The 11,421-nt window shown below is 44.7% G+C and overlaps 1 protein-coding gene across 1 annotated transcript in view; it reads left to right on the top strand.

Moving 5' to 3' along the window:
* Positions 1-381: 381 nt before the first annotated feature.
* LOC148502585 (uncharacterized) overlaps positions 382-11,421 on the top strand; it is a 29,249-nt gene continuing 18,209 nt past the window's right edge. The window contains exons 1-2 of the mRNA XM_088449661.1: positions 382-1,310; positions 7,489-7,613. Of these exons, the coding sequence (XP_088305787.1) occupies positions 498-1,310; positions 7,489-7,613 (938 nt within the window). The 5' untranslated portion in view covers positions 382-497. The remainder of the gene's footprint in view (positions 1,311-7,488; positions 7,614-11,421) is intronic.

Genomic DNA, 11,421 nt, shown 5'->3' with positions numbered 1-11,421 from the left:
ATATTTACCTGCAATTTTATTATTATTATTTTATTTTTATTTTTTTTAAAGTAATGTATCTAAATACCTTTGCAGGAAAATTAATTGTGTATTAGGACAAATGTTTCTATTTAAATGAATGATATTGGCCATTTGTTGTTTCACTTGACTGTGTTCTTAAATGATATTCTTTTCTTGAAAGTTAATGACTGTTTAGGAAATGAGGAATAGTTTAGCTGTTGGGTGTATATGTTGTTACAGGGCTCGTGCTGAGATGTTTTTAAACCTGACACTGCCTGGCTTAGTCATGTGATGCTGCTAGTTGCAGGACTTCCCTTGAAGGGTTAACCAGTGTCTTATAATGGGCACGTCCCCTCCCCAGCCAGATGCAGCTTATGAATAGCTTGGCTCTGCTCCTACTAAGCTACTCTCTCACTCATCATCCAGCATCCAACAACTCCCAAAGGCTGGTTGACAAATTTCCTTAGAAGAGATTCACAGTGAATCAGACCAGGCTGATGAAGAGAATGGAGACCTACCAGGCGTCCATGTCCCTGGGAGAAGAATCCTCTCAAATGTGGAGCCTAAACAAACGCCTGGAAAGTTATCTCTCTCGGGTTAAGTCTCTGGAAGAAGAGAACGAGATGCTCAGAGTAGAGATCCATCACCTGAAAAGCACGAGGTCCGAGAGCTCGCTGATGAGAAAGTACCACGATGAGATTATGAAGCTGAGGGATGCTCTGGATGACGGCCACCAGGAGATGATCCAGGTGGAGATGGCCAGGGATGATATTCACCAGGAGATACAATACGTGAAAGAATTGTGCCTGCAGGAGCAGCAAGCCCGCAAAGACATCAAGAAAGAGCTGTCTGAAAGCCAGAAGATGCTGGAAGAGGAACAGAGAGCCCAAATCTGGCTGAAAGATAGACTTGTCCAACTCCATGAAGAGCTAGAGGACATCCTCACAGCTCACGAAGAAGAAAAGGCGCTGATGGAGGATGAGATCTCCAGCTACTCCCAAAGACTGGGGAGCTTCAAGGTCGCTCCTGTAGCTTTCAAACCGGTCAACGTGGAGGACTATGCCAGCAAGCTGTCCCAGATCTGGCAGGGAGCCGTGGAGGAGTACAAGGATGAAGTGTCAGCTCTGGAAACCAGTTTGTTCCAGATTAACGAAAACCTGAGGAAGGTGTTGGATGAGAATAAACAGAGCCAGCTGCAACTACAGAACCTGGACAGAGAGTTGCAGAGTCTCAGGGAGAGGAAAGATCTGCTGGAGGAACTTCTCTCCCAACAGTGGCAGGACCAGCAAGAAGAGGAAGGGAAGCTACAGGTGTGTAACCAAACCAAACCAAACCGTAGCACCAATAAGAAACAATATATAACTGCATCTTCCAAAACACTTAGCTACAGCCTGTAATACATCACGGTCATCTGAGACACAAACCTTAACATAACCTTCTTTCTGTGCTGTTCCCACAGCCTAGAAATAACAATCACTGCGCTTTCTGAATGCCTTAGTGCATTCTTAATGAACTATAAACAGGAACCACACGTTGAATTGATTATGAGAACTGTATTTGAAAGCACAGTGACTGCAACCAATGGTGAATAACAGTAACAATTATCACTGATTGAAGTCACTGGACCCCAGTTAGAATGTTCAATGCTTCTGTAGAATAGTCACGTTCATTAAATAGGACGCTGCAAATAGCAACTATCAAATAATTGCTGTTATCAGTCTAACTGGTACTTGGCCACCAGTGATTCCCCGGCAGTAGCAGAACTTTATAGTTTACAGATGATTCTCTTGCGCTAATAATTTTATGCAATGCTTTCTCATTCTTGCTTCCATCTGTGCTTTTCATCCATGCCATACTACCAGATAGAGCTTTGTTTGTGCTGCCTTTGGATATGACACAAAACTGCTCTTTGGATGTAATTATATCCAACACATAGGGCAAAGCTGAGCTGTGTCCTATCCAAGGGCAATGAAAATAAACAAGTCTTCCCAATGATATAAATACGTGGCTGAAAAACACAGAGACATAAATAAATGTCTACCAGACGTTTATTTTCATGGGACTGAATGGGAAAGGTAAAACACACCCGATGGTCCTCCCAGAATGCATCCAAGTACATGTCTGCGCAGCGCACTGCTCAAAAGTGTAAACGCAGCATTCAAATTCAACTTTAGAACTATTCATGTCATTAAATAAAACTTTTACTTGTGTAAAATCCATTGGAAGTAGCTGTGCAGCCTCCACACACCAACACCAAGAAATACCCCTAAACATGAGCCTCCTTACAGCCCTTTATTTTATTTCAATAGACGTCCCATGCAAAATACTTTCTTGTTTTTACACTAATCTATAAACTCCATGCCTGTACTCTCCACTGTGCACGATACGCTCTCACTTGTCTCAACTCCTCTGATTGGCTGGTGCAAATGCTGCCACATTGCATTTTAGTGTAAATCTAGACATATCTGTGCAAATTAAGAGGTGCACCTTTTACCACTTAATTGGTTAATATTTTTCCCCCTACAAAAAAAAAAAATTTTAAAAAAGGAAATTGTCATTTAAAAATAATAATTATAATAAGTTAAAACATCTTTTTAAAAACCATACTTATAAAGTTTGTCCAAATGCCCTCATTATAGCATTACCCCTACCCTCCCAGTGGGAATACACGCGCACACACACAGTGACTTTTTCATACTTGGGGGGAGATGGTATCAAAGCTTTGAAGAGAAATAAAGTACCAACCAATCAGCTCTTAACTTCAATTTACAGGCTGTTTGAAAAACGACAGTTAGAAGCTGATTGGTTTGTATTTTATCTCTCTCCAAGATTTGATACATCTCCCCCTTGGTGTGATATAAAAAAAAATGACTTGGCAAAATGTTAAGCAGGGTACACACTGAACAGATATATCTGCAGATGACGGTTGTTCATACACACTGAACAACCATCACCTGTGTTCTGTGTGTTGGAGAGGGGTGGGTCCTGCTGGCCGGGGATGTGTCGAGTCTCCCTCCCCGCGGCTGCCGCTACAAGTGTACGGGCGGTCAGCTGACCGCCCGTACACACAGCACGATGCCCCAATATATCTACGATTGGCTGTGCAGCACAGCCGATTCCATATGTCTGTGAACGCCCATTGGGCACCCGATATATTGGCCGATCAAATGTTCGCCCAATATATCTGCCAGTGTGTACCCAGCATTAGTGATTATACTGTAAATGGTGGGTGTACATTACAGGTCTAAATACAACACAGATTTTCCTGATCACCAGCCACTAAATATGATACTGCTGAGTCACAGAGCTTTATCTGTGTTAGGTATACTGTCCTTACTAAGGCCTGTAATGTAGCTCACTCTCTCCAGGAAACGTGCAGTGTGGCAGATCTGTACTATCATTATATATTCAGGGAAATCTGTATCTGGGGCCTAATAAGTAGAAGATAGGGGTGGGACACTACACAGCCAACTTTTATTATTCCTCGTACAGTCTCGGATGAGGACCAGCTACTTACATACCTACTTACCTACTTGGGCTAAGTATTGAAAAAAAAAAAAAGTTGGGCCTGACTTGTCTACATCGCATGATCAAGAGGGTGGGGCAATAAATATGGCCTATAAATATGTCAGTGATGTCATCACTAGGGGCGGGGCAAGGCAATCTGTGCTATTGTTGCATGGCCCCGCCCACTTTATGTGTGTTGAATCCCATCTGCGAGCTTTTTCTGCTCTCCCGAGAGTCTAGGAGGTATCAACTACCTGCTGTTTGTTTTATCTTATAGTAATGTAACATGGCTTTGTCACATGTGGGCTGAATCACTATGCAGGAGAACCCAGCATATAAATTGACTAGGACCCAGTGACATCCCCTACACATGGTGGAGACAGCCAATTACCAGAGACTAGTGACACTATGGCATATCGCCGACTCACCCATTAGGCAACCTACGCTCCTGCTAGGGCCCAGTGGTCGCTGAATTGTGCCTAGATTACCCTCACCTGTTGTCTTATTGACAAACGGAAGCGGGAACGGTGCCCAAACCTGCAGGGTGTCCAGTACCCCATGGGCATTTTAATAAGGTGTTCCAGATTAAAATATCAATTGTCACTTATACTGTACATCACCTTATATAAACTGACCTTCCATCATCAGCTCTTTCAGTGGAAAGTTTGGGAGCAGAGCATGTTAGATGTAGCCAGAAGTGGCTATGTTGGAGGCCCTTCCTAACCTAATCTACGGCCATGTGATTTCTGTGCAGCTTTCAGCTCTGTGACCGTAGAGATATTTTGAATTCTGGATGGGTTTAGGGAGTTCAATAACTTTGTAATTGCTACTGTGCTGTCACTGGTACATGGAATGCTGTGAATCCTAGATGGCTGCCATCTGGTACATTAAGTGCAGCTGTGTCTGGGAAGGGAAGCCTGCCACTGTCCTGGGAGCTGAGTCACATTATCAGTCACTCTAATTGCAATGGGCCCGTCCCCCATTCTCCCTTGCTGATGGGCTCATTATAGTGACATATGACTTTTTGGTGGACATTTAACAGTATATGTATATATATATACATATATATATATATATATGTATATATATATATATATACACATTTTATTGTATATACTGTGTGTATATAATATAGAACACTTTGTATAAAAATGTATATACAATGTACGGTATGACCACAGCGATTTAGTTGTATTAATAAGGGGAGACTTATAACCTGTTAGTAATACAGGAGATTTGATGATGCAACAAATTCTCCTGAAAAAACAGTTAATTTATAGTGCAGAAAAATAACAACCGCTGGCCCAAGGAGCTTACAATCGGAGGTATACTTCTTTGGATAGAATCTTTATTATTTCATTACAACTAAATTGTACTATTACCTCCCACTATATAACACTGTGATGGGGTGAACTATCTCGACTCTGAAGCTTGCAATCTAGTGACTTCGTATGAAATCCTCTCTATGAACCTCACAGTCCCCTGGTACATTTGGCGACTTGACGACAAGCCATGACCCACCGCCACTCTGCCCTGGCAGGAATCTCAGGGTCCTAGAGGCTTTGCACATCACATGTCTTACTTACCAGTCTGGGGTTATAGTCTAATGTCATTTGCTGGGAGAAGGAAGCAGATGTCTCTTTGCCCTGAATTATAGATCGGTCTGGCATATGGCTCGTTCTTTTAGTGCCCTTAAGTTGATTTCGTCCACTTAACCTTATTAGATGGACATAGTGCGAGGAATGTATGGTCCCCGAGTGCACAAGGCTAAATATTGAACGTTGTGCACAATGATTCTCAGTGGGCTCAGTAGCTTTATGGTTGGGGGGAGGGCGTACATATTCAGGAAGAGAAGGGGGTGAGGGAAGCGATCAATCAATGTTACTCATACGCTGTTTGTCTGTAAGATAACTGCATTATATTGCTACAGTTGTCAGTGACCGGAAGACACCAGGAACCGGCCATAATACGTATAACACAGTAACAGCTTCTTCTATTAAATGAGGTTTCCATACATTGGTTAGTGATTCAGAGGTGGACGCAGTTGCATTAGCGACTGTGTCTTTTGGCGCAACTGTTTCTTTATGGTAATGCCGTGTCCATTGGGCGTCCTATTGAGATGCCCATTGACTGAGGTGTGATTCCGCCAATGTGCATAAAAAGAGGCACTATCAGGGCAGCATTGGCCGGTCCATCGGGCATTACACCTGCCTGACCGGAGCAGAAGGTCCGACTGACCATGGCCGCCCCGGTGTCAGTGCAACCGCGTTATTACATGTAGTCGCTGATGCCATGATGGCCACGGCTGGTAGCCAGCCCCCAGTTACCACCCAGAAATGCCAATTGAAGTTGCATGGCTCTACATTAAATTACAACATGCATCTTTAGGCTGATTCAGAGATGGACGCTAATGCTGCTGCTGCTGCGAATTTGTACACAGTGGATGTGTGGAAAAATCCATGTGTCGCAGCCGCTGGGATTTGTACTATGGCGCCCAACAGCGTCGTCGCGAATCAAAGCGATTGCGTATAAGGACACAGTATCGGACGCATATTAGTCAATTATTGGTCGAGCAGAATGGCGGCTGTAACTGAGATGCCGGAGTCATTTTTACTGCGCGCAGGATCGCGGTCTGAGACACGCCACGAAAACGTCCGTGTTATTGCCCCCCCTCCCGTTGCCGCCCTCAAACTGTTTCTGTCTGTCAATTACTCGGTAAATAAATCCTCTCTGCCAGAGACATTGGTAATGAAAGGTGACGCATGCGCGGTGTGACACAGACACATGCGCAGACCACCGATAATCGCTGAAGTGCGCAAACATCGGCATTCCACCCATCTCTGAATCAGGCCTTCTGTGCGGTAACCATCGCAGCAGTATGTGCAGTGCGGTCAGGACCCGTGCGCAGAGGGAAACCATCGGACACTTGCGCCCAATGTCTCCCTGCATCCATCTCTGAATGAACCCATTGGGTTTTTATTTTTTAATCTGTTTCTCCCAAATGATAACAAGAGGATTACATACGATTCTTCCTCAGTTCCTGCTACTTATATAGGATTGTTGTTGTTTTTTTTAATCATTTATATTGATCAGCTTTTCTGCATTGTTTAAGTAGCATTCCCCTCAGTACAGGGGATTACTGGCCAATAGCATACAGGGGGGAGGAGCTGCAGGAAGGTATGTGGTGCAGCCAAGGTACCTTAAGCCAGCCAGGGAGGACACGGTCACTGGTGCCTGGGAAGAAAGAAGGGTAGACGCAGGGGCATTATCATGCCTCATAGGAAAAAGTATAAGGGGGCCGGGAAATATCTGTGAAACCTCCGCTCTGTTCTTCATAAAAATCGCGGGGACCAGCACATGCCCAGTGAGGCCTCGTACACTGAAAGCCTAAAACAAGGGCCTCAGTGCGTAAGCACCGTCACATGTCTATATTCCGACGTGGTGGAACTATCAACCCAACTAACGGCCCCATAGAACCGCATGGGCTGCTCCATCAGTAGTTATGTCACCGGGTAGACAACGGGGCTGACGGTTGGACTTGCCTCTATGGTACAGCCTTGTGAAGATGTCACCTTAGTCACCAAACTAGCCACATGCCTAGCTGCACGGAACCCAGTATCACCATAAAAGCTGTGCCTGACATTGTGGCTGCGTGTGCTGAGAAAGGGTGGACCAGTAGGCGGCGCGACCCTCGGGCTCAATCCGATCCTTTACGTACCGTGCACACGGCTTTATTAGGCTGTCCAAGGGAAGCTATGCCTTCATTACATATACATAGAACTGAAAGCTATATGCAAAAATTAACATGGCCAAAAAGTGACATCGTCTCTTAGGAGAAACTTTAACAAAAATTTAAAATTTTTTATATTTTTTTGTTATTTTTTTGTTTGACGTTTCTAATAACTATTATTTTTTTTCTATTGGCTTTTTTTTTTTTTTTTAATATAACTTGTTTTATTTTATTTGTGTTTTAATTCCCAGCTTGAAATGGAAGCCTTGGAGAAGGAGAAACAGGATCTTAGAGTCCAGATTTCTCAGGTCCTCGAGGACAGACAACAGCTCATGCACCTTAAGATGTCCCTCTGTTTGGAAGTGGCCACATACAGGTGAATAACACAGTGCTGCCACCTTCAGGCCTGAAACAGAAATGCACAATTTACAGAAAAACCGGAATAATTGCCTGTTGTTTCGCCAGTCTTAAATTTCAGCTTGGACATGAAGTAATTGTTTTAAACATGCTAAAGTTGAATTTCTTTGAAAGTTTACCCCTCATTCCAGTCTAATTTTTTTTATAATTTGCTTTGTTTAGTTCTATTTCTCTGTGATAAAATGTTTTTCTTACAGTGAAACTGTTTTTTTATATCTGGCTATTTAAGTACAATGCTGCTTTTACCCTGAAAAGAATTATTCCGCACCTCCCAACATTCCAAATTATCTAATCGTATGGGGCTGTGCTAATTTGATAGTGGGGACGTGTCTACATTATGGGGAACATTTGTTGCGTGTGCCTTTGTTGTTATTGCTAAACCCCCCTCAGGTGTACCTAGCACCTCTGAAGTGCTAGGCTGCCCCCCAAACTTCCCATGAAAATCACCCTTGCAGCATTTTCCTTATATATTTCAGGAGGTGGAGTTAGCCAGAAAAGTGTGTAGGGGGCTGTGATGCTACAAGTTTCATCTTCTCTCTAAATCAGCCCAAGCTAAAAGCTAGTACCCTCGGAGGGAGATTCAACCAAGCACGTTCTTTTAACATCAGAGGTTCCGATAGAATCCCCCCCTAGGTGTTCCTTTCCAGAACATTTCCAGTATTTTTTTCTTTGAAGTGTCATCATTTTTTTCTTTAATATTGAGACAAGTGAAATAAGACGTGGCTCAGTTTATTACACTTGTTCCAAACATGACTGAATAGCCCCCCTGCAGTTTAATGTGAGGGAGCCAAACTTGCTAGCTTCTATCTTGGGCCCCCTAGGAACGACATCTAGATGACACCCACTGGGGCCATGAATAATCATGAAGTAGGTCTACCTAATGGTCGCTTATAAATAATCCTCATTCGGCTCAGAGATTGCGAGAGTTTGGAGCAGGATAGGAGCTCAGACCACCCACAAGCCAGTTCTCCGAAGCTACACAGTGCCTGAAAACTCAGCTACGTAGAAAAGGGGGGCATTGATCATTGTGATGGATTTCATTGCAAACACGGGCATAAAAGTCTTGCCATTCAGGACAGCTTCTTCCGTTTTCAATGTTGTAACAATCTTAGATCCGCATGGTCGTACAGGATGTGGTCGGCATCCCGGCGGTCAGAATACCGGAGCTGGGACCCCGACAGCAGATGGGATGCCGGCTCCAGAATCCCGACTGCTGACATCTCGACGGGAAGTTTTAGGGTTAGGTTTAGGATCAGGGGTTAGAGGTAGGCACTAGGGGGAGAGTTAGGGTTAGGCTGCAAGGGGGAGGGGGGAGGGTTAGGCTGTGGAAGGGGAGGGTTAGGCTGCAGGTAAGGTGGGTTAGGGGAAGGGTTAGGATACTTACCTAATTCTGTCGGGATGTCACTGTCGGTATTACTTATATGAGGAAAATAAATAGATACTAGCGCACCAAGAAATTCAGAGGGTATGAAATGCAAGCGAGCTGCTGTATGGGATATCTGACGGAGTCCCTAAGACATAAAAATGTCTTTGTACGCAGCAGTTGTGCGAAAATCTGCTAAATCTGCTGGAGGTGTCTTGTGTAAAACGACACGCCACCTTTTTCTGGAATGCTCCCCGTTGCCGCCATGAAATGCCAGCAGCCTGTCAATCAGGCTGCGGCTAACAGAGCACTGCGAGCTGAGCTACAGCACCATCGCAAGACATGCGCACTGCGGCTCTGGCACATGTGCAGTCACAAAAACATCGGTCAGTTGCGCCGAATCAGAAACTGCGTCCAGGGCTGAATCAGGCCGGCCCAGTGTCATATACCTGACATTAGACCAGTGATGGGCACCCCTGATACTTTTCAGGGACCAATTGTTGGCCCTCTAACCTTTAAAGGAGCCACACATTACTCTTAACCTTGTAACACCTACAAAAAAAAAACATTTGGGGTGTTGGGATTTATCAAACCTTATAAAGAGGGTAAGCTACTAGGTATCATTATTTAGTATATTTTATAAAGTAATAACTAGACTCTGGTTGCTATGGGTAACATCTCTTGTTGCCCATGTAGAATCTGTATAGCATAGAAAAAGGCCATGTGCTGTCTTGCATATATAAAAAAGGCGTATAACTAAAGAAAGAGATGGTGTGAGTATCCTTTTTAGCAATAAAAATGAACTAATTTATTACAACAATATCAGACTAAAAAGATGTTGCACGTAGCATACATAAACCACATAAAATAATGGATTAATCACATATAGAAGCATATAATGGCATAAAATCCTGTAGTATGCATGAGTAGTATAAATATTACTTTATCCACCAAAGGACAAGAAAACGTATTCCCAAATAAAGGTGCTTTGTATAGAAGTCAGAGACTGTATACAGTTACCGATGCCACTTGGTTCATAGGGTAAACAAGTCCAAATAGTCCAGCAGGGTTAGTAATGACTTGCAGCCCGTGCATTCCCTTAGCTGCGGTCAAGTCCCTTTAGTAGGAAATCCCAAAGATGGCTGGTTCTTGTAGTCCTCCGGTTTTAGATGTAATGTGTGTCTCTTCCTTAAATAATCGCTAGACAATAAGCACTTCAACAGCAATGGAAAGGGTAAAGAATCCTTTGGTGGAAATCCTGACGCGTTTCCCTGTCACAGACAGCTTTCTCAGAGGCAGTACTGCCGGAGGACTACAAGAACCAGCCGTCTTTGGGGTTTCCTACTAAAGGTACTTGACCACAGCTAAGGGATTGTACGGGCTATTACAATTATTATCATCATTTTCTAATAAGGTGCAACTTATCAGTTTCTGCAGCACTGTACAGGGACTTGACAAATCATAGGTACAGTAAATGAATATAAATGATCTGTACCAGGGCGTTCGCACGGGATGCAATCTCGGGAAGCCGGCTGACATTATACCAACAGCCGGCTTCCTGACTGTCATATCCCGGCGATGGTGAAATGACCGTCGTCTAGATGTAGACGGGATGCCGGGCGCTGCGAGCGGACAGCCGCGGGGGGGGGGGGGGATAGGTGGAGGGTTAGGTTTAGGGCTCCCGGGGGGGGGGACTTAGGGTTAGGCACCCCCCCGCGGGACTTAGGTTTAGGCAGCGGGGAAGGGGGGGGTTTAGGTTCAGGCACTTAGAGGGGGGTTTAGGGTTAGGCACTTGGGGTGAGGTTAGGCACCCCTAAGGGAGGGTTAGGGTTAGGGGGGTAGGTTAGTTAATACTTACCTGGGGACGATCGAGATTTCCAGCGCTGTCGCGATCTGTTCCTCTGTCTGCCTGACGCCGCCGGGATTCGAACTACCCGGCCATGCGGCCGGCGGTAATACATACCGACTCCGTTCGCACAGAGGCTACTACTACAGTTAGGGCGTCCGTGGTAACTGCGGGCTATTTACAGTTGTACATATGCCCAATTACGCCTGTTTTTAGATGGGCCTTTTGCACCAAGTTTAGGGCTGGTGCAGATGTGCACCATGAGGCTTACGGATTGAAACCATGTGCAAAGATAGGGGCGGCTACAGAGATACCCACGACCCTGCCAACGGGCAAAAATCCGCCTTTGGTTCCATGCACACAATGTCGGAGTAAGACCGGTCAACTTGCGTTCAGCTCCGCGTGGTTCCCCTCTGCAGGTAGCCCATTGCAGGATAACCTCATCGCTTTAGATAGATGACTTCCCACCCACTAGGTTACAATGCATGTAAACAAACAATTAAATCATATTGGAGCATCCAACCACCTGCAAATGTAGGCCTGACCTGGGACAAATGT

This window comes from Taudactylus pleione, unplaced genomic scaffold (genome assembly GCF_031769625.1).
Source record: "Taudactylus pleione unplaced genomic scaffold, aTauple2 ptg000490l, whole genome shotgun sequence".
Lineage (NCBI taxonomy): Eukaryota > Metazoa > Chordata > Amphibia > Anura > Myobatrachidae > Taudactylus > Taudactylus pleione.
This window is presented reverse-complemented; position numbering and strand designations above follow the sequence as displayed.